The 22,670-nt window shown below is 49.3% G+C and overlaps 1 protein-coding gene across 1 annotated transcript in view; it reads right to left on the reverse strand.

Annotated features, from left to right (window-relative positions):
• SMAD7 (SMAD family member 7) overlaps positions 1-22,102 on the reverse strand; it is a 42,464-nt gene extending 20,362 nt beyond the window's left edge. Inside the window, exons 1-3 of the mRNA XM_069219141.1 lie at positions 20,708-22,102; positions 16,248-16,301; positions 8,318-8,389 (exon numbers count right to left, since the gene is read on the reverse strand). Coding sequence (XP_069075242.1) covers positions 8,318-8,389; positions 16,248-16,301; positions 20,708-21,179 — 598 coding nt within the window. The 5' untranslated portion in view covers positions 21,180-22,102. The remainder of the gene's footprint in view (positions 1-8,317; positions 8,390-16,247; positions 16,302-20,707) is intronic.
• Positions 22,103-22,670: the final 568 nt, after the last annotated feature.

The raw sequence follows: 22,670 nt of genomic DNA on the forward strand, positions 1-22,670 counted from the left end.
TCTACAAAACTACTGAAGGTAAACCTGAACTTTACATTCTCCTCGCATGTGTCTCCGGCTCCGCCAATCAGCAGTTAAGAATATCTGGGAGCTGAAAATAAACTGGAAAGGAAACAACTCTGTGACAGTGGGAAGGCAGCCAGGCTACTTGGCCGGTCATTTAATATGGTTCAAGAAGCATGGCAGGCTGGCAGTGACCTGGGGCCGGCCCTCTGCCGTATCCTTTTACATGGCTCGCGGAGGCCACTAGAAGCCGGCACCAGCAGGAATGTTTGACCCATGGCAGCCACGTGGCTGATGAGGGCAAACACGGCTCCTCCGCTGAAGCAACATATTAAAGACAAGGGCACAACCATTACCACCAACGTCATCTTTTCCATCCACCACAAAAGTTTACCAGACCATGTAAAGATGAGAGGGTTGGGATAGCTACCTTGCAGAAGAAGGCCCAATCAAGCTCTGATGAACTTAACAGGGAGGGGGGAATCTACCTGTTGTCCGGATGCAAAGGTAATCTATCAAGTTCTAAGAAAGAGAGAGTTTAAATAAAAGTAATGCAAACACAGACAGGTCTGGTGAGCCAATCGGCGCCTCTGGTCAAACTGGAAGGTCATGACCAGCCTCTTGCCCCTATCACCATGAAAATGTGTCAGGAGACTGTACTTTTTAGTTACCCAAGTTATCTTTAGTCTTCTAAGATGAGCAACACCGTGACAAGTGATGCATGCAAACTAGCACGAGACCAGAGGTCTGTCTGGGCAATTTCGTGAGTCTCTCTCCCTATCCATCCTTTTTCTGAGATACTTGACCCCCACCCTTCCACAAAGAAGACACTACCTATATGAAACATCTTCTTGACGTGGCCCTTACAAAATCATGTGGACGGCAAACATTTTGTTAATGTGAAATACCAAATACTGTGCTCTTGCGTTGTTTGGAATAATCTGCACCCAATGCTTGCAAATGTAAGCAGGATGAAAGTGATCAGTAGCCAAAATGCTCCCTTTACGAATCAAGCGTTTGGATCAGCGATTAAAGTATTGACACAATAGCATCTGAAGCCAAATTATTAGATGAGTTTTCTAGCTTCCAGCACGAGTTCCTTAAATGTGACTTGCAATTGCTTCAAAACAGTCAAAGGTGGAAATCAATCGTGCCCTAAAAAAACTTCGAGTTGCCTCAAAGGTGACAAGTGCACTGATCCCTGTATATCACTACCAATGTACCAGCTTTTTGCACATCCGCCTAGTCGCTTTTAGCAATCCTGCAGCGTCAGAACCAACAGTTCCAAAACTCAATTTTGGTAACCGCCCAACTAGGCAAGAGGCACTGCCTAGGGCGACATGACTAGGCTGCATTTTTGTTTTAGGATTCTGAATAATGGTGGCACTCAAGATATAACGTTTTGGCAGGTCCCTAGAGTCAGTATTACACCTTGGTTGGGAACAAGATCACAGAACACATCATGAAGATAACCATCTCTCATAGTAATCTGGCCTACGTTTGAGACCATTTGGCAAAATGCGGTGTTTTGTTCATGTCTGAGGATTCAAGGTGCTCGACTACCAAGATGTCAAAGTACCTTAAGGACAAGCATACCACCAATCATCTGAGAATCATTAGGAGAACTAGTCTACTGGATAGTGTTCGACGCGAGGCACAGACCAAATACATTTTTACATGGTATGCTTTATTGAAAAGATCGCCATCTTACTCACCCCTGGTGTTCACCGGCATGCATGAAGCGCAGCTACACCAAGTAGTGAAATCTGATGAGCCCTCACGCCACTGACTCCTCCCCAGCCCTGCCGATCACTGAAAGAGGTCACCAAAATTCCCTGGCTGCCCTGCAGGCCAGACCGCCCCTTGTTCTCTGTCGAGCTGAGGGGTTCCCTGGCAATAGTCCGACCGCACCCCGCCTTCATAGAAGGCCCCACACACGACATGAAAGGGCAGCGCGAGTGAATGGGAGGTCACCTCTGCGCATTTCAGGAGGAACCAGTTCTTTTGTGAGGGGCCTCCCGAGGGATTAAGTTTTCGCATTTTTTTCTCTTCCATTGCCAAAGGAATCAAGTCCCTGGCTCCAGCCTCCCGACCTTCCTGCCACCCTGAACTGAGCCCCATTCATTAGGCTGGCTCGCAGCAGCGAGCCGAGGCCAGGAAGGAAAACAAGCGGAGGCAGGGAAGGGGGAGGCTGCTGGGGGCGCGCGGTGGGAGCTCAGCGCGAGGGCACCCCGGTATCTGAGGGCTGCCGGGGGCGGGCAAGTGGGAGCTCAGTGCCAGGCCAACCCTGTATCTGAGCGCTGCCGGGGGCGGGCCGGTGGGAGCTCAGCGCGAGGGCACCCCGGTACCTGAGGGTTGCCGGGGGCGGGCAAGTGGGAGCTCAGTGCCAGGCCAACCCTGTATCTGAAGGCTGCTGCAGTCGGGCCGATGGGAGCTCAGTGACAGGGCACCCCAGTATCTGAGGGATGCTGGAGGCGGGCCGGTGGGAGCTCAGTGCCAAGGCACCCACCCCAGAGTCTGGGGGAGGGTAGGAGCTCAGTTTCAGGGCACCCCAGTACGTGGGGGCTGCTGGAGACGGGCCGGTGGGAGATCAGTAACAGTGCGCCCCGGTATGTGAGGGTTGCCGGGCCGGGGGGAGCTCAGGGACAGGGCACCCCGGTATTTCCAGGACGCACTTCAGTAAGACACTGCCACGAGCACACAAGAGGGGGGGCTTCTGTTACACAACCTCTCCCATAGATTCTGGAGGCAACACAACCTCCCAAGTACACACTGGAGGCTCTTATCCAACCTCTGGCGCTCTGTTATCAAAGTGTTGTCTCGTATACGCTGAAGGTGCTGCTGGCACTTAGGCAAACCATACTGGACTATACAGAGAAGGGGCTGCTGGCACTTATCAAACCATACTGTCTATACAGAGAAGGGGCTGCTGGCACTTATCAAACCATACTGTCTACACAGAGAAGGTGCTGCTGGCACTTATCATCTGAATGCGTTGCTCTTATCAAACCCCTATATACTATTCACAGAAGGTGCTGCTGTCTGTTATCAAACCATGCTGTACTACACACAGAAAGCACTGCTGGTTCTGTTATCAAACCTCTGCACTGAACACAGTGAAGGTGCTGCTGGCACTGTTATCAAACAGCTCTATACCAAGCAGAGGAGGCAACTCACACTGTGATCAAACCACTCTACCTCAAACAAAAACTGCTGCCGTCTGTTCTCAAACCACTGTATCCATGCACAGAAGGTGCGGGTGACACGGTTCTCAAACCACTGTAAACCAGACAGATGCTGCTGGTGCTGGCACTCTTAAAAGCACTGTTTACTACCAGGAAAAGATGCTGTTGGCTCTGTTATCAGATAATACTGTACTAGACACAGAAGCTGGCGCTGGCTCTGATAAACCACAGTATGCTATAAGCAAAGGATACTGCAGTCAATGTTATTAAACAATGCTGTACTAGCCACAGAAGCTGGCTCTGATAAACCACAGTATGCTATAAGCAAAGGATACTGCTGTCAATGTTATTAAACAATACTGTACTAGCCACAGAAGCTGGCGCTGGCTCTGATAAACCACAGTATGCTATAAGCAAAGGATACTGCTGTCAATGTTATTAAACAATGCTGTACTAGACACAGAAGCTGGCTCTGATAAACCACAGTATGCTATAAGGAAAGGATCCTTCGGGCAATGTTATTAAACAATGCTGTACTAGCCACAGAAGCTGGCGCTGGCTCTGATAAACCACTGTATGCTATAAGCAAATGATACTGCTGTCAATGTTATTAAACAATGCTGTACTAGACACAGAAGCTGGCTCTGATAAACCACAGTATGCTATAAGGAAAGGATCCTTCGGGCAATGTTATTAAACAATGCTGTACTAGCCACAGAAGCTGGCGCTGGCTCTGATAAACCACTGTATGCTATAAGCAAACTCTGCTGGTGGCTGTTATTAAACAATGCTGTACTAGACACAGAAGGTGATGCTGGCCCTGTTATCAAACCATTGTGTGCTATAAGCAGAAGCTGCTGCTGGCTCGGTTATCGAACACATGTATACTAGACACAGAAGGTGCTGCTAGCCCTGTTCTCATATCACTTACACTGTTACCTAACCACTGTAAACTATAAGCAAAAGCTGCTGCTAATTCCGTTATCAAACCACTGTATACTATAAGCAGAAGCTGCTGCTTGTTCTGTTCTCAGACCACTGTATACAATAAGCAGAAGCTGCTGCTTGTTCTGTTCTCAGACCACTGTATACAATATGCAGAAGCTGCTGTTGGCTCCGTTCTCAGACCACTGTATACAATATGCAGAAGCTGCTGTTGGCTGTTCTCAGGCCACTGTATACAATATGCAGAAGCTGCTGTTGGCTGTTCTCAGGCCACTGTATACTATATGCAGAAGCTGCTGTTGGCTCCGTTCTCAGACCACTGTATACAATATGCAGAAGCTGCTGTTGGCTGTTCTCAGGCCACTGTATACAATATGCAGAAGCTGCTGTTGGCTGTTCTCAGGCCACTGTATACAATATGCAGAAGCTGCTGTTGGCTGTTCTCAGGCCACTGTATACTATATGCAGAAGCTGCTGCTTGCTCCGTTATCGAACCACTATACTAGACACAGAAGGTGGTGGTGGTGACACTGTTATCGAACCGTTGTATACTATAAGCAGAAGGTGCTGCTGGCAGTTTATCAAACCACTGTTTACCACATATTGTTGTCAGCCGACAATGAGATAAAAAACACTCTCCACCATACAGAAGAGGCTCCTGGCGCTAGTCCTGCGCCTCTATCCTCATGCACAACTGGCACTGAAATGAACCTTATTCTTCCCCACACTTGCTATCCCAAAAAGGTAGAGCCAGCTAACAGTGTAAAACCGACACTCCACCAAACACGCACAACACATTCAATCAACCACGAAGTCAATCATCTCTTAGAGTGTGAAAATGGCACAAGCAATGGGCACCAGAGCAGTAACAGTCAAAGCATATACACCAATAACACAAAGGCATCTGAGTAGAGAACCCTATACAAAGTTTAGGAGGTTCTGTCAGCACCCCAAAACATGGCTGCATTGATTTCCTATCGAGTTTTCATCACCTTGTTTCGCCTGGTTGACAGGATTCCCTGATCACAACTCGACATTACGCCTCCCTATCTGAAAACCTCCTCAAATCCCCGAGCAGCCTCTCCACCTGACTGCGACACCCCTTCCACCAACCTGTGGCATGCGTGTGTGAACGCATCGCCCTGCTGCGATGTCACGCTTAGGGTTGCCACCTTTCTTTGAGAAAAATACTGGCCATATGTGCGCGTTTAAAGATTCTGCAAAAGACCCGGTCATCTGTATTTATTTTTTACATGGTTTTTGTTTACTTTAATTAGCACAGGGATCTTCAAAACAGCTCTTTAAGACACCTGAACTGCTTCCCTGCAAAATGTGTACGGTTTATAGGGATTTCAAGATATGGGAGAAATAAAGGTTTTATATGGTTTTCCTTTTTTTTGCACCACCAGGGACGTTAAAATCCCGGTCAGGCAGTGGAAAAAAACAGCCAAGTGGCAACCCTGTTCACACTCCAATGCCCTCTGGACGATTCCTGGGTGGAATCACACCTTTTATTCTGAAGTATTGTACACAGTAACATGTTCTTGGCTATTTGAATGCATAGAAAGACTTGATCAACAATATGAACAAGCGAAGAACTCAAATTTCTACCCTTTGAGTTCCTATTTTTAAACAATACTTCACATTTGGAAAGTCTAATTCAACCCCAATCTAAACCATGAACTATTGTTCCGTTCTGTAGCTCTTCGTACAACTGTCTGGCCTACAAAACAGTCATAAAAAGTACTAGAAATGTATAGTTCTTCCCTATTTTTTCAATTTTTCTCCAGTGCTGCACCCCTGGAGGCAGCCCGACACGGGCCCTGAGTGAGAAAACATTCACAGGGCGGCCCGTGTTATTTCCTGCCGCTAGGCCCCCGCCCCCTTTTCCTCCACCGGCAGACCCAGACAGACTAGATGTTATCAATAACACAGACCTTTCAAGAAAGAAGTAGGCTTTCAAATGCAAGTATTTCCCTGGCTCATTTCATGCGGTATTCCTTTAACTCCACCCTGCATATCCTTGGACTTAAAACCATAACGCTCCCGGCCCCAGCCCACTCCACCTCCCTGCAGCGCTCCGACGACTCCTCGTTGATCTTCTAGCCCCTCCCCGCTCAGACCCACGGCCTCAGAGAGCCACGGGGGAAGGGAGCCCCCGAGCGGGTCTTATTTTCATGCTTAAAATTCTCATTACGGTCGTTAAACAAACACCGCACTCCCCTCTCAAGTAACAGGCAGGGCATAAATTGTGTGCAAGAAAAACAAACAATGCTCACTCGAAGACACCCAGAGCGGGAGACCAAGACATGGGGGTGGGAACCAAGGGGAAAAAGCAGGGCCAGGAGCCCCGCAGCACCACCACACGGCAGGAAATACACGGCTGCTTCCTAAGAGACCGCACCACAGGGTAACACGTAGGTTTCAGGTTGCCCCGACCACCCCACAATCAATTGCGCACTCAAATACTAAAGCTGCCTTGACTTTCATCACTCTACACTTCCGGTCTCTGTATCGCACTCTTTCCCATAGTTCTCCTGTTCCATTACTTAGCTTTTTTTTGCATCCCTCTTGCTGAGAGTCAAAGTCTGGTGGTGAAAAATAAGCACCGGGGCCCTCCACCCATAATTACCGGCACATTATCAGCACTGGCCAAGACAAGCATTTCCCCCATCACAGGGGTGACACGGCCAGGATTAGATAGTACCCAGCCACAACCAGAAATAAATCACTCTGCATGAACAGGCACAACTATCGCTCTCCCTCACTCTACTCACAACCAAGACACCAAAGCAATTCCCAGACCACAAACCTACAGCTTCATAACCAAGCACACCCTGCAGAAGTGCATGTCACCGATCTTCCCAAGCGCACCGGCTGGTCGTCATGGATGTGAAGCACTAAATACATTCAACAAGTTACAAGCCCGCTCTACTAGACAGGTGCCTACCCAAGGCCAACCCACAAGTCGAGGCTCGTGCACACACACCGCTATAGCCAGAGAGGTTGCCCTCCCTGTGATATAGTTTAATGCACTGTTACCAGCTAGACTACTCCAGAGCCTTAATGCTGCCTTGTACCATAGAATATTAAACACATTACTACAAACTGTGTCGTAATAGCACACAAACTCAAACTAATCCATGCCACTCCACAAGAAATGGAAAATAGCGATGATTGAGCATAGTACAACTAGGGAGCAATAGGATTCTGAGAAAAGCCCCCCTCAAATATCAGAAAAAAAACATGTAATCAATACATCTCCCTCACACTTTCCAAAATAAAGCAGTACATATGGTTGTTGCTTGCCCTCTGGCAGCCATTATGTCTAATCTTTTGCTCACCTCCGTTACACAACCTACTTAAGCACAGTAGTTAAAATCTTGATTCAGAGCGGACTGTCAGGTCTCAATGGGCCGAGCGACCATACCTTTCTATCAGAATAATTCCAATATTCAATTAATGCTAGAGTCGTGTGTATACATATTTGTGGCCTCACAAGGCTCTGCCTCGTGAACGAATGAACTAAAATAGCAACACTTGTATTACTTGTCACTAACAAAAGCCACATCTTAGAACAATCAGGTGTGCTAATTACGGTATGAGCCACAATGTAGCAGTTTAACAACACAGTCTGCTTCTCAACACCTCTGACAGCTTGCTACCCACCCACTTGCAGGCCTAAGAGCCAGTGTATCCAATAAAATGAAACACGATCGTGGGTGATGCATTTAAAACGGCAGCTATCACAAACAGACCTGGCAATGGACTGCTTTGAGATGGAGACACACATTGTAGATATATATATAGATATATATATTCACACACACTCATGTAAAATAATACTTTGCACTAGTAATCGCCGGTACTTAAGGGGACCACTTCTTGAGTGGATATACACACTATCCAAGAGGAGAACGTCTTCACGCAGTCAGGTAAAGGTGATGGCTATAGTGGCCTGACCCCATGCTCTGGTGGGCGAAGGAAAATGGGAATGTAACTACAGCAGACCAATGAAGGATAATCCCCTATCTCTCACTCAAAGCCCAAAGTGGGCATGTTATTGTTCTAGACCACGAAATCATATGACTGGAGAGCTCGCATCCACCACATCATCTCACCGACGCCATTTTCACAAGGCAACATAGAGGAATTGTAAACTAAAATAAGATTTTTCATCGTACCTGAAAGCCCCTCAGGGGCCAGATAATTTGTTCCCCCTGTTTCGGTGGAGGAAGGCACAGAGTCGGGAGGATCTGAAACAGGAAAAGGTAAAAATATGAGGATCAGATTAAACCAACTAATGGCAACAACATACAAGTTAATGTTTTATCTAAAGAACGCCCTCGTGTCTGAGCAGGATTGCAGGCTACATGCCCATTTAAGTTGTACCTGTACCCGCTATTTCTTTCAAATTAATTTATTTGATCAAAGTGGCTTAAAATGCCAATTCACCACTAATTCGTAAGATAACAGTCATCTAGAGTCACTCTATTCAATTGTTATCTGAAACCTTTCAAATCAATATTTCTCTGGCACCATTCAAATCAATTGTGTTCTCAACTGTTAATGTAAGTAAAAAGCGATCAATTAAAACTGTGTTACAAACTACCTCTCATGGAAATATTGCAAGTGGCTTTTTTGCAACAGACAAAATAAAGATCCACCAGAAAATGGGGCACAGAATTCCAACTATATGGTAATTTCAAAAGAGAAAATGTGCGGATCTATTTAATGTGACTTAAGCTAAAGCATACCCTATAAGTGCTCAAACACTTGACCATTTAAACCACCAAAGCAAAGCTTTCCCTAAAATAATGCAGGCTTTTAAAATGAAATAGATATTAAAGCAGGCTTCTAACTCAGCAGCACTTCTATGGGTAAAAAATAAAAATAGTGACCATTTATACAGCACATTCAATCTTGGATGGACTACCCACCTCATATGTACTTTTAATAATTCTAGTTGATAGATCATATATCTATCTGGAGGGAATGGTAGAAATCCAGATACATAGTATATGTCAGAGGTCTTCAAACTGGGGAGGGGCTGGGGGGTCTTAAGCGATCCCAAGGGGCCCGCCAGACTCAGATCAAAAGCAGCATTAAACAGCTAACAGGCCTTTGTTTTAAGCAGAAGCATGTTGTTGCATTTTTAAAAAGGTAAAACTGCAGTGTTTATATATAGGTCTAGACATATTTAAATGTTGATATCTTTATAAAATAATTGTGAAAAATTCTGAGGGTGGGCCCAATGATTTTTATTTTTCAACACGGGGGGGGGGGGGGCAGCATTAAGAAGTATGGAGACCACTGGTATAACGTGTAGGTGAGGAGTACAATGCAACTGGATTGGGCAGGTAACTAGTTGTAACCTCTAAATTAGTTTGAAGTTTCCTCCAAAGAAAGTCTAAATAGTTCAGTTCGCGGAAGTTTACTTTCGTTAGTGCTTTTATAAGTGGGGTCCGATCTCAAAATGAGATACACCTGAAAATAAAAACTGATTAATATGACCCTATTTTTTCTATACATGCATTTATTTAAGGAGCACGTGTATGGAATGGTATTTATACTGCACAACCCTATCTAGGGAGGAACACGGTGCTCTACATTAGTTGGGGTGCTGGGAGACCTTTCAAGATCGCGTATATAAAGTGAGAGTTACATCATTACAGTTCACACACATACATATCACAATTGTATAAGCACAGGACGATTAAGTGATTTGCATAGAATCGCACAAAGTAAACTCCTAAACAGAGGCCAGATTTAAACCTAGGTCCCACAGTAGTACATGCCAAATCTATTGAGTAGTTTCAAAACACTTTATGTGGCACTGCTTCCTCGTCCACTTAAAACGACATATCTTCCCTGTTTTAAAGCTTTGTTTAATACAGCTACGAACAGTAATCAAGAGTTGGTGGTGTCTTATTTACTTATAAATAAATGTATACTTGTTAAATAATCGAGCAGTACACGATTGCTTAAAAATGCTTATTAGTCTATTAACGACCCAAAAATAATTAAATAAACCAAACAAACAAAACGCGCCTTGGGCTCATTTAAAATCATAAGATTGGAAGAAGAGCCTGGGGGCAGAGAAGCTAGAGGTACTCGAGTAACTAAAACCCTCAGCCCGCCTGAGCCATGTCCTTGCAGACACTGGTGACCCCCCACCCCGTAGGTAATCTCTTTCATCGGGGCGAAGAGGCTAACTCAAAGCAGGAATATACAGTCGGGCAGGATGCACTTCATCAAGCGGCAAACAATAGGGGAGACAGGAAACGGAGTTACTTGAGAAATACTGCACGCGGCCCACTTCGGGAGATGCCTAGCAGCGCTCGCGCCGTCCAAGGAATGCGTTTGTTTAACCCTTGGCTGCGTCTGACGTCGGTGCGTCACTGAGCGTTCTAATTACGTAGACAACTTCCTACTCGCCATTGGCTGGACCATTGTTCCACCCTGGAACGGTCCCCGTGCACAACGGGCCTCTTCCTCTTCCCACCCTCGCCTTCCTCCTTAGGTCCCTGACAGCGGCGCGCGCGCGCGTGAGCTTGCGTGCGTGCGTGCCTCCGTGTGCGTGCCTCCGGCTTTCTTAGAGAGAGGCACTCTCGCTCACACGTCCCTCACAAACGAAGATCTCCGTGTATCATCAATCTAAATAGTAAAAAATCAAAATACAAATTCACTGAGGAGCCCAGAGTTTAAAAGGGGTTCTAATACAAACATGTAAAACTACTAACATTCTTGAGTCATTATGAACACTCACATGTCCATAACTCACATGTCCGCCATGCACAGTTCCTATTTGCCAAGAAAACTGATGCACAAAACAACAGGAGCACAACATGGCAGAGAGTTGTGGCATCATGTGCCCAGTCATCTCCACAGAAAGTCACTGCTTTTGATCAATAACCATAAAGCACTACCAACCCTGCTTTTCCACTCTCTCTCTCTCTATATATATATATACCCACTGATAAAAGTCAGTAAGTAGTTATGGTTAGAACCTACTTTTCCCATAGCCTAAGCATTTTTCTGTTTTGCTAATAACTTTGGTGTCATTTGAAGAATCAGCATGAAATGATCAAAACTACTACAGAAGTTTGGCTGCTATCTTGAATGTTTTAGGATGATTAGTCAAGCTAGGAGTTGAGAAAAAGAGGATGTGGGCCCCTAAAACACTTTCCCACCATTCTATGTCTATTAGGATTTTGCAATCTTTAAACAAAGCTATAGCCCTTTTACACCCAATTTGGCAGGAAGGTATATCTTGGTTCGCAGATAGTGCTTTTTCTGATTTGGTGTAAATCTGTTCAGTAGTTTCGGAGTCATTAAAGGAAAAAATATAGACACCTAGAGACGAGGATCCTTCGTGGATCCATGGGTACCTGGGGATACGGAGCCCAATGGGAAAAGAGGGGAAAAACCTCAACTCCTTATACACCATCCCCCATCGCCCACTACGTGGGTTGGGTGCATGTGGGCAGGTTAGCTCTGCGGTCAACACCTGCCATGGTGGTGGTTGTATTAATGTACAGTATTTATATATTACTTTACATTTTAAAAAAACTAGAAAGTCACTGAAAACCCCTATAACTCATGTTAGAAAGTAACTTTAGACTGCGAGATATAGTTTGGATACACAAACTCATTGGAAAAGCACTGGCATCGTGTCTGTAATTTTTTTGTGGTTGGAGGGGGCAGGCGTTAAGGGTGGGTAATCAAAGTTAGTATTTCAGCACTTTTAAATTGGGGACAGGTTAGTAACCAATATCGAAATTCATACACTGCTACTGCATCCAACTGAAACCATTTTGTGACTTGGAATCTATCATGGCTTACTTCAGAAAGAGCAATTCTATATTTCCTACCCAAAAAAAAAGCAAGTAGCCAAAAGAGAGATAAAAAAAAGGATTGTGACAAGGTACATGTAACTCAGCATTGCCAGTTATTCCAATGGAAAAACAAAACGTCTAGGCTGAGTTGCAGTTGTTTGAATAAACTACCCTGTTAATTCCACAGCCTTTCTGCCTTACAACTCTCCGCTGTACAAATCCTGCAGCAAAGTTTTGCTTGGCCTCCGGCCAGGTCGAACTTTCAATTCCCAACCTGCTACTACTAAAAATGCGTTTGCACTCCGAAAATATACCACAAAGTCCATTATTCTATAAAGTAATTGTGGACAACGCTCTGGGCATAAGCTTCTTTGGGGGGAGGGATTGGGGGAGGGTGGGGGTCTGGGCTAAAGGCTGTAGGAGGGACTCGTTCTGGTTATATACGCTTCACTCGGCCAGCACTGCCAACACCCCTTTATTTTTTTGCATAACTGAAATCCCAAGAGGTTTTTGTAAAAATAAAATGTCAAAGTAAGTATTTCCACGGCGACTGAAATTCCACACGTGAACTCATTCCCCTCAAATATTCTACTCAATTCTGCTACACCAGAGAGTGACGCCAAGAGCAGGGTATCCACGGTATAGCACCAGCAAGAGAGTACGGATGACTTTTTCAGGGGTGAGGGAAAGAAACTGAGTGACATTTGTGACGGGGGTGGGGGCTACTTGGGCAAGGGAAACAGCCCTGAACCATGGTGAGGAGTGCTTACTATTAGACCAGAGGGGCTTGGGGGGGCGACCAGAGAAGGGAGAGAAGTGATACTACGTACCTGGGATGGGTGTACTGATGGACAAAGGGGAGTGGTTTGTAGCCCAAATGGGGAAGGTAAAAAGGCTAAAGATGGAGAATTGGTATGCAGGTACCGATGCTGCAAGTCTATTTTATTTGTTATTTTCTACAGCAGGGGCCCAACTGTCTTAAGGTCAGAGCGATTTACAGCAAAGATGAGATTCATTACAAACCCATTACTAGAACAGATACATAAAGTCAGTGGCAATATTTATACATACACAATGTATATGACGTGGAAATGTCCAGTTTTTGTAGCCTTTGAATGAACCTCGAGATTTTTTTTACAGATCTGAAAGTGTCACACCCATCACAATACGACGAGAAATGCTCTCTGCTCACCAACATGTATGCATTGCATATGGTATTTTTACAGCGCGAACCCAGTTAAGGGTAGCTGACCTACCATGAGCCCATAAATGTTTGGGATCTGTAGCACCCAAAGACACACTCCAGCAAGGCATGGTCCCTTCAAAGGGTTAGAGCATGGCAAGGTCAAGCCAGACCACCCTACTTCGGCTGTGGGACTACCAACTCAGGCATAAGGTGCTTCAAAGGCTGTGCCTACAACCACCTGCTGAACAGGTTATCATTTTCTACTTTACAATGTAAATTGGCCTGCCTGGGTCTCACCTGGTAACACTGGGTAAACAAAACAAACACAATGTGAATTAAAGTCCAATGGGAAAGCCGTGAGAATGAAAGGCATGGCCGTGGGACTGCAACCAAGGTCCAGAGAGGCTGATCCCACGTGCACAACAGTGCATCACAAGACAACGACCTGGCTGCTAATGCATACACAGGGTGAGCTCTACTGTGGCTGTACTACAGGCGTACTCCTTTTTTTTCACACTCACACAGTCCAACGTGGAAATCTGACACCGAGAAAAAGCTTTACTAACCACAGAAAATCAACTAACACCATCAGAAGAAGTCTTCCTTCAGTTCAACTGTAGGACTTACAGAGAAGCAGTTACAGAATGTACTACGATGCCACCGCAATGGTAGTTAGCGCTATACAACTGTAAATAACACCAACATGTACGTGTCACGTAGTCCTCAAAATTCCCTGCCATGTGGGTCCAAGAGGACCAGACACGTCACATATCCAGGATACCCACACAAGGTACCACTGCATGCAATAAAGCAAAATGTAAGTAAATCACAAAGTAGCTCGGTTGAAAACCCGGCATGGTTCCGCTGGCACGAATCAATACATTAAAATATATTTTAGGCCTTCTTCTGAGACCAAGAGTGAACACTGCTTGACTGCAGTTGTGTCCCCCCACAGTGCACCACCCAAGCTCTCTGATATAGTCCCTGTCATTTGCAAAGCCTTTACTCAACCCCCAGCCAGCAGCCAGTTGTGTTCGAGTTTCCGATTGGCCGCAATAACCACATCCCATTGGCTGATCCACAGCACTCTTCCTTTCAAAACGGCTCAGTCATGTTTTGTGGCTTTCTTGTTGACACGCATTTTCGCCACCTTGTGTCAACACCGGCTAATGAATAAATGCATCCCTTGATCTTCGAAGGCGGCCCATGGGAGCCCCGTCCGCTGGCGACTGCGGCGAGAAAGCTCAGTGGGTTCAAGGCACCACTGCAGAGACACATGCAGAACAATGACTCTTCGCGGTCCCAGTGTGGAAATAATGAGTTACCCCTTGCGTTGGGAAATGTCTTTCATTCAAACATAAAAGGCCAGTGTGAATTTTGCCATTTATGTGGGAAACAGCGCTGTCTTCTAAAATCGCGTTAACCTTGTGATTGGCGAAGTGTAGACTTTGCCATGGAACAGTTTTATACGTGGGCTCTGCGCCGACCCATCGATCAGACGCGCAAGCCGCTCCCTGGCACCAAGCGCCCTGGTTTACTTAGCAGAAGGCGGCAGCCTGGGGCAGAGGCCGGTCTGTTTGAAGAGCGTCAGTAGCCGCCGGCTGCGCATCCTTATCTACAAAAGGCATTTCTCTGCTCCAGGGAAAAGGTCGGGCGAGAAGAAAATGCTTGCAGACATGCAGCACTCACAGGGGAGTGTAGGGGATTGAAACTGATTCAGCTGTGGATGTTACACCCACCCGGACGTGCATGACTGTTTAACAAAGAAGGGGACCCTTTTAAGCCACCGGCCTTTCTTTTCATATTTCCTGGCCATAGATTCGGTTAACTAACTGGTTGACTGGCGTTAAAACTCAATCACACAAGAGACCTCTGGTACGATCGATACCCCGATCAATTTATCTTCAGACAGGGATATGGAGTGGCTCGCAGCAGTCTCGCTGCCTCCCTCTGCCCTGAGATCTCTTCCCAAGCCCCTTGTACTGCGCCCGGCTTCCTCCGGACCACCGCTGCCCGGCCCGGACAGGGGCCCGCTGGCTGCCTCCCAGGAGTTTATATACACAGACAACTGCAGCAGGGCTGGTGCCAGCCGCCCGTGGGCTCCTGCCCTGGCAGCCCTCCAAGCAATTACAAGCTGGAGGGAAGGGAGGGGCGACATTGCACGGGGAAAGTGCTGAGGCCCGGGTCAGAACTCTACAGTGACTTCAGGGAGGCAGAGGGGGCCTTGGCCCGATTTACACAATGTAAAGAGCATTCTTGGCTCGTTCATTCATATAGTTCTGAACAGAGGGACTACTTAGGACTCATGGAGAACTCGGGTTTAACTGATTAAAGGGGTATGAAGACAGAAAGCTTCGGAGTACTTCCTAGGAACAAAAACATTCATGCATGCAAGTGTCACACGTTTACAAAGAAAATCCTTAATTTTTAGGAGGGGGAGTGTTGGGGTGCGGGGGTCAGTTTGCAATTCCCCTGCAGGCGTGCATGACGTACACAGTCCCGTTTATATCCTTGGCTTTTTTCGTTGGCTTACAATTAATAATGGGTAATCAAAACTACAAATCCCAGAATGCAAAGGGAAAATCAAACAGGTCTGGTTAAGACGTGCGCTTAACATGAGACAACTGGTGCTCTCTGAACTTGAGAGACTCCTTATGGCTAAACGAGATGAGCATGTGCTATAAAGAACTTACTTCTGAAATATGCATGACCTAAAATGTGTATTCTGGTGCTTAATGACCTAAGAAGCGATATCAGTAACTTAAATAGGCGAGACATCAAACGTGCTGAGAGTAAATTCGGCAACCCCACCAAAATTCTACTAATTAATGCAACAGAGGGACACAACATACTGCTAAACTGAATTAAAACATAAACGACTACAACATGCATTAGGGTCATCAAACGAGCGTCAATCATCACAAAACCGCAGCTGAGCACGAACAAGACCCATTAAAAGTAAAACAATTGTAAAGAAAAAAAAGTTTTGAAAGTCACATTCATTTCTTCCAGCAGAAACTTCTGTACTAAGGCAAACATGAATGAAAAGAGATTAAACCGAATAAAAATGAAAAAAAGAAGTGCACTCACCAGTTGGTTTTAAAAAGTCCATGGGATATCTGGAGTAGGGAGGAGGAGGGGACTCTGTAACGAGAGAAAAAGAGGGAGAGAGGTTGAGGCCGAGCCATGGGAGAGAGCGATAGGAGGCTGTGATAACAGGGGCATTCTTTGGAGGCGAGCTGTTTGTCTTAGCGCTGGGGGTTGGAGGCCGGGCAGCCAGGCGGCGATCGCCTTGATATGTCGTAGTCAGATAAACAAAAGGGGCCGCCTGGCGCCAGTCTCTCTGCTATCTGCTGCTGAGCGGGCCTCCTTGGCGCGGCTCACACACACTCCAGCCCTGGAAAGCACCACCGATGCAGACAGGCTGATAATAGTCCTGTGCGCGCTGAGGGGGCCGGGCGGGGAGAGGCGCTAGCCCCCTGCTGCCCGGGAAGGGGGCGCTGGTGCCCCCCCCAGGGCCTGAGACCCCTGCCCCCCACCCGCCTTTCAAAGGGCTTTTAGGGATTGAGCTAGTGTATAGCTGCATTTAAGTAACGTGTTAATGGAATGCATAGGCCGTCCCAAGACTAACCGTATTTATCAGTCACACCAACAAAGTCTCCCACTCTGTTAGAGAGTGTTTAAGCCAAAATACAAAATGTCTCTATGTAAGAAAAGACAGTTTCCCATTTTTGGTTAGTAATGTGCGTGTTTAGGACCCAGAACTTGCGCCCAGCGAACAAATTTACATACTTCATGTGGATCAAAACGAAATACCAGCTGAAAGCACTGCAGAACGCCAACTAGTCGCAACATGCAACTGTGCACAGCCGCAATGTTCACTATGCAGTCTGGTAAATGTCCGCTATTGAAGATATGGGACTCAGTCGAAACCATTTATAACTGGTCATCTGGGATGATCAACGGGGACCCGCAGCACACAGTTACATGCGTTTCAAGACAACTTAATTACAGATGTCAGCCCTCAGAGTCTAGTCTGGAGGTCGCCATCTACACAGTGCCTTGTTCTTCCTCTCAGATGTTCTCATGGGGGCATCCCTGAACTGTCTGCAAACTAAGCGGGGTGGGCTGCGTCTGCCAAAGAATGAAAGGAGCGGTGCTTTGACACAGATCACAAGCGTGTGCACACACACGACAATAAGCAACAGCGGGCAGTTACTGAATGTTAGTGCCCCCCGTTTACATGAGTGTGGTGCGACTAGTAATGCGGCCACACATGCAATGTTGTGGCCCAGAGTCACGTGAAGTTGGCCTGTCTCTGCGAGTTGACTATCTAGTAACCAGGGTTACTAACATTCCGTTTCGGGAAGTGCGGGTGTTTATTAAAGCGAGGAGGTACAGATATGGGTGAACCGACCGCTAGCATGATGGGTTTAACTAAAAGCAAGCACCATTAAGGTTGCATGCAAAGGAAGTGTCGTTTATGGGTTTAAATGGTGGGCGCACACACAACGTCACTTCCGCTCTGCAGGAGGCCTTCTGCCAAGCAAACCAACTAAATGTTGGTAAGTAAATATGTGGGATTCACAGACTAGTGCAAAAGATGTGGCTATATAGACGGGTACAGGAGATGTGAATATGCAGGCCAGCACTACAGATGTGAATATTCAGTACAGGAAATTTGAATATGCAGGCCAGCAAGCAGTACAGAACATGTGAATATGCAGGCCTGTACAGGCGACTTAATGCAGGAGTTTTGACTACATAGACAAGTACAGGAGATGTTAATATACAGACCTGTACAAGAGATGTTAATATACAGACCTGTACAAGAAATGTGCTAATGCATGCCAGTGCAAGAGATGTCCTTAAGCATACCAGTGCAAGAGGTGTCCTTGTGCATGCTAGTGCAGCAGCTGTGCATAGCCCCAGCACACATGGGAGAATGCCGGCTTGGTGTGTGCATGGGAGAAATGAGCTGTGCTTTCTGGGCCCAGGTCAGCTTTGAGAAATCACGGCGCCACTGCAGTCTGGGAGGGGGGAGGGGCCGGCCCATTGCGCTTTACGTAGGGTGTATAATGTGCCACTTAGCACCCTGGTGCCTCGTGGCAGTTACTTGTTACAGTGGCGCGAGGGTGCCAAGAGCATCCTCGGTGCTTAAAGCGGAAGTAAACACGCCGTCAAATGGCACTTGACCTCTCGAGGAATGAAAGGGTTAATGTGCAATGCTGGCAGTGTGCAGGTGTCTAGTATGAGTCCATACTACCCTGTTGCTACCTGGAAGGAGGATCTGCGGAGTCTGCACGTGCATGGTGGTTTATGAAATGTAAACAAGTCCTATAGCCCTTGCGTTAGATGGCCCCTTGTGTTCCCCGGAATGTAAGTCTCAGGTGGTAGATGGCCCCCTGTGTTACCTGGAATGTAAGGAATTCCTAGATGACCCCTGCGTTACTTTGCAGAAAAGGAAACCACATGCAGTTCGAGGGTCCCTTATGCCACAAGTACTGCAGGGGATCCACTTGGGTGTGGTGGGTGATAGGAGGGACTACGATGCATTAAGGTTTTAGGGTAACATGGAATGCACGGGCGCCACGAAGAAGAATGAGGCCCGTGTGGGACCGGGGGGGGGGGGGGGGGATTGGCACATAAACCCGGAAGTACATGGTTCCCTGGTACACCTGTCAGGTCCCTTCCCCAGCACGGACTGCCCTGCTAATATGGGCTTCAGTGTGTTGCCAGAATGTAAGGAACATCTGTGATTCCCACAGAACACTTGTGATAGACGGATGTCTCAGGAGGTCCCGTGTGCTGCGTAGAATAAATGAATAAATACAAGGTGGAACGTAATGACGGATTGGGCAGAGTGGGAGTCCCTAGTGTTAACGGGGGGGGGGGGGGGGGGGGGGGGGGCTCCAGGTGGAATGCAGCTCCCTTTTACTACTTGAGCTGAAAGGGAAGGCCCTAGATAGTAGGTGGGTTCCTTACATCTCATCATCGGGTTCCGTGTGTCAGCAAGGAATGCAGGAAGTCCCAGGGCAGGCAGGAGGTGGGCCTCTGAAATAGTGTTACCAAACGATTCTGCAAGCTAAGGCCAGGCCTATGAAAGAAAGGGGAGGGGCGTCCATAGCACAGCATCAATGTACACGGTTGCAGGTAACATGTAGCATTACTGTGCACGTGAGGCTGTAACACGCCGTGCAAGAATGAGGCCCACAGTAGGTCGATACATTGCATCAAGGGCATGGAGAAAGCCATGTAATAACACACTGGCGTGTGATAACTAAGACATGCATGTCCACTTAACTGAGAACTGTGATCGCTGCAGACTATGCAGCGCTGTATATACAGGGGTGGACACGACGTGTGCCTGCCCTAGGGTAATGTCTAGGGAGGCAGTGGTCTCAGTATATGCAAGGGGGCTCCGTAGACATATGCTGTCTGCAGGGTGGGCTTCTGTCAGTGGAAGGGGGTGCGGGAAAGTCCATTTCGGTGGGTCGGGAGGGGAGCTCGTATGCACTATGGCTGTGTACTCAGTGACATCTGAAGTGGTGCCAAGTGGAGGTCAACACTTAAGTCTGAGATTGGGCACAGGTAGGGTGAACAGGAAGGGAGACCGTTATTGTACAAGTGTACACACGGTGCAAAAGCGCAGGGAAGAGGTCAGGGTGGCACTGTGTACGATTCAGTATCGAACCTGTGCAGCGGGTAGTGTTTCGTGCGCAGGGAGTTTGCTGGGAAGTATGCACGGCTGCACGCGCCTCCTTGCCGAGGTCGCAGACCCAGCTGTGTTTACTATGCAGGGAGTTTAGTGTGCGGACTACTCAACTCTTCATTCGCAAGTGCAGGGTGGTGCATAACTGCACGGTTTTAACTGTACCAAACCTGCTGTGGTGCCGTTACAGGGGTACCTAGTTTGTAGTGCCAAGCGAGTTTAGTATCTAGCGAGACATGCCTCTCGTTAAAGAGCCGGTGTGTACGGATGAGGTTAGCATATACGTTAACACCCCGTGTGAAGGTGGTTGCCTAGGTGGAGGGACTCGTGGTGTGCAGGAGGTGGTGGTGCCTGCTCCTGAAACTAGTGTCTCGTGTGCAGTAGGTTAGAGTGTAGCATTCTGTCCGCATGCACCGTTGCACACACCGTGTGGATGTCCCTACCCTGCTCGCAGCAGTTGTGGTGGAGGTACAGGAGGCGACCGAGGTGGTCCTAGTGTGCCGCATGCGGGATAGTGTGCACCACTCCATGCCACTCGTGCACGCACTGCCCCTGACCTACCTTCCAGGGCTCGTGGCAGGGTGTGCAGGGGCGGCTATGGTGGTGCCCGGGTGCAGCAGGTCAGCGAGTACCGCGCCATGCCACACGTGCACACACTGACCTACCTTCCAAGGCAGTGTGCGCGCGTGTGGCACGGCGTGGCACTCGCCAACCTGCTGCACCGAGGTGGTCTCAGTGCCAGTGTGCAGTAGGTTAGCGAATCCCACTTGTGGCAGGGGGCGGCTACGGCGGCGCCCCGTGTTAGTGCGCGCTACCCCACGCCGGCGCAGCCCCTTACCTAGCTCGCAGAGCCGGCTGAGGTGGTGCGGGTTGCAGCAGACCAGCTCGGGCTCAGCCTTGCCGTGGCTCTCGCAGCCGCTCAGCCGCTTCAGCTCGCAGGAATGCCTGAGGTCGGGCCATCGGAAGAGGCGGCAGAGCAGCAGCGGCAGGGCCTGGGGCCGGGGCTCGGCGGGCAGCAGGAGGCAGGCGGTGCGGGCGCCCCCGCGGGACTCCACGGCCTGCAGCAGCGCCTCCAGCTGCCGCTCCTTCAGTCTCTTCAGCGCCGAGTGGCCCAGCGCCTTCAGCTCCGCCTCCGGGGGGCCCGGCGCGGCCCGGGCGATCTTGGCCGCCTTGCCCATGCAGCAGCCCCCGGTGGTGGTGCCTCCGCCGGGGTGCGTGTCCCGGGCCTCGGCCTCCGCGCCCTCCCCGCAGCCGGGCGCACGGCTCTTCCAGAGCCGCCGGACCAGCACCGATCGTTTGGTCCTGAACATGCGGGACGGCAAGCAGAGGCTTCCCCGGCGGCTACCAGGCGAGCATGCCGTCCGCAAACCATGAAGGATCCGGGCTCCGAGGCCGGCGGGGCACAGCCAGCAGCAGCCGCCCCCCGAGAGGGCGCCGAGCGGGGGGCGATCCGGGCGGCCCAGGCGCTCTCCGACATGCGCCAGTCTCCGGGCGCGCAGGGGCCCCCGGGGATCCGGTCGCCTCCAGCGGGGCTCCTCCGGCGGTCCAGGCGCAGGCAGCGGTCACCTCCACGCGGGGCTTCCCGGGACCTTCACCCTCCACGGGCAGGGGGTCCCCCCGAAGCCAGCCTTCACCGCCCGCCCCCGGGCAGGCAGAGCATCCCTGTGCGCCCTCGCGGAGGATGAAGCTGCGTCCAGCTCACTCGGCTGCTAGTCACGGAAAATGCTGGACACTAAAGAGCGATAATAAAAGCCACCTGAGTCCGGGCTGAAGGCGCACGCCGTGTACAAATCCTCAGGGCAGAAGCAGGCAGAATCCCACGGAATATCCCCGGCTGGGCGCCCAGAAGCCGAAGGGCGCAGGGTTCAACATGGGTCCAGAGGGAGCACACCAAGGGGAAGCAATGTTGCAAAGAAAATAAAAAGTGGCTGCACGGCAAATCCGGGGCGTCAAATGCCCTCCGGGGTCGGGCTCCCTGTGCGCGTGATCCTGGCGCAGACGTGGGTTGCGAGGGGGCCTTCGAGGCGCTGTGCTGGTGCTGGAACACGCGGGCCCTGGCAATGCTCCCTCGGCTCTCTTTGGCCGTCTGCTTGGTGCTGCTCGTCGGCGCAGAGCTGTGGATCCAGTGAGGTGGATGTTACCTAGAGCAGCCCGCGCCTCCTCGCTCCTTCTGGCTCTCCTCCCCCTCCAGCTCTCGGCCCTCCCTGCTCCTCCTCCCGTCTCTCCCGCCCCCCTGGCCTCTCTGTCTCCACGCTCCCCCCAGCCCCGTCCCTGGCTGGCAGCCCCCGGCTCTGCTCTCAGTCTCCAGTGCGCAGTGGCGCGGCCCGGTCACATGGCCGTCTAGACACCCTGTCGCTTTAGAAAAAAAAAAGGGATTGTGTTGCGCAAACAGCGGCTCGGGTTTCCGAGAGCTCTGCTTGCAGAGGAGCCCGAGACTGTGCGTGCATGAGAGGGGGAGGGCGCCACGGGGCCCTGCTGCCAGTCTGTGTACATGTGCCCTGGTAGGGTGCCCCAAGTCCCTCATCCCACAGCCTGTGTGCGCGCATGTGAGGGCGCCACGGGGCCCTGCTGCCAGTCTGTGTACATGTGCCCTGGAAGGGTGCCCCTAATCCCTCATCCCACACCCCCTGTGCGTTCATGTGGGGGAGGGGGCGCCACTTGGCTATCCTGCCAGCCTGTGTACATGTGCCCTGGTAGGGTGGCCCAAGTCCCTCAGCCCACAGCCTCTGTGCGTGCATGTGGTGGACGGGCGCCACGAGACTGCTGAAAGTCTGTGTAAATGCGCCCTGGTGGGGTGCCCC

Source organism: Pleurodeles waltl, chromosome 1_1, assembly GCF_031143425.1.
Source record: "Pleurodeles waltl isolate 20211129_DDA chromosome 1_1, aPleWal1.hap1.20221129, whole genome shotgun sequence".
Classification (NCBI taxonomy): Eukaryota; Metazoa; Chordata; class Amphibia; order Caudata; family Salamandridae; genus Pleurodeles; species Pleurodeles waltl.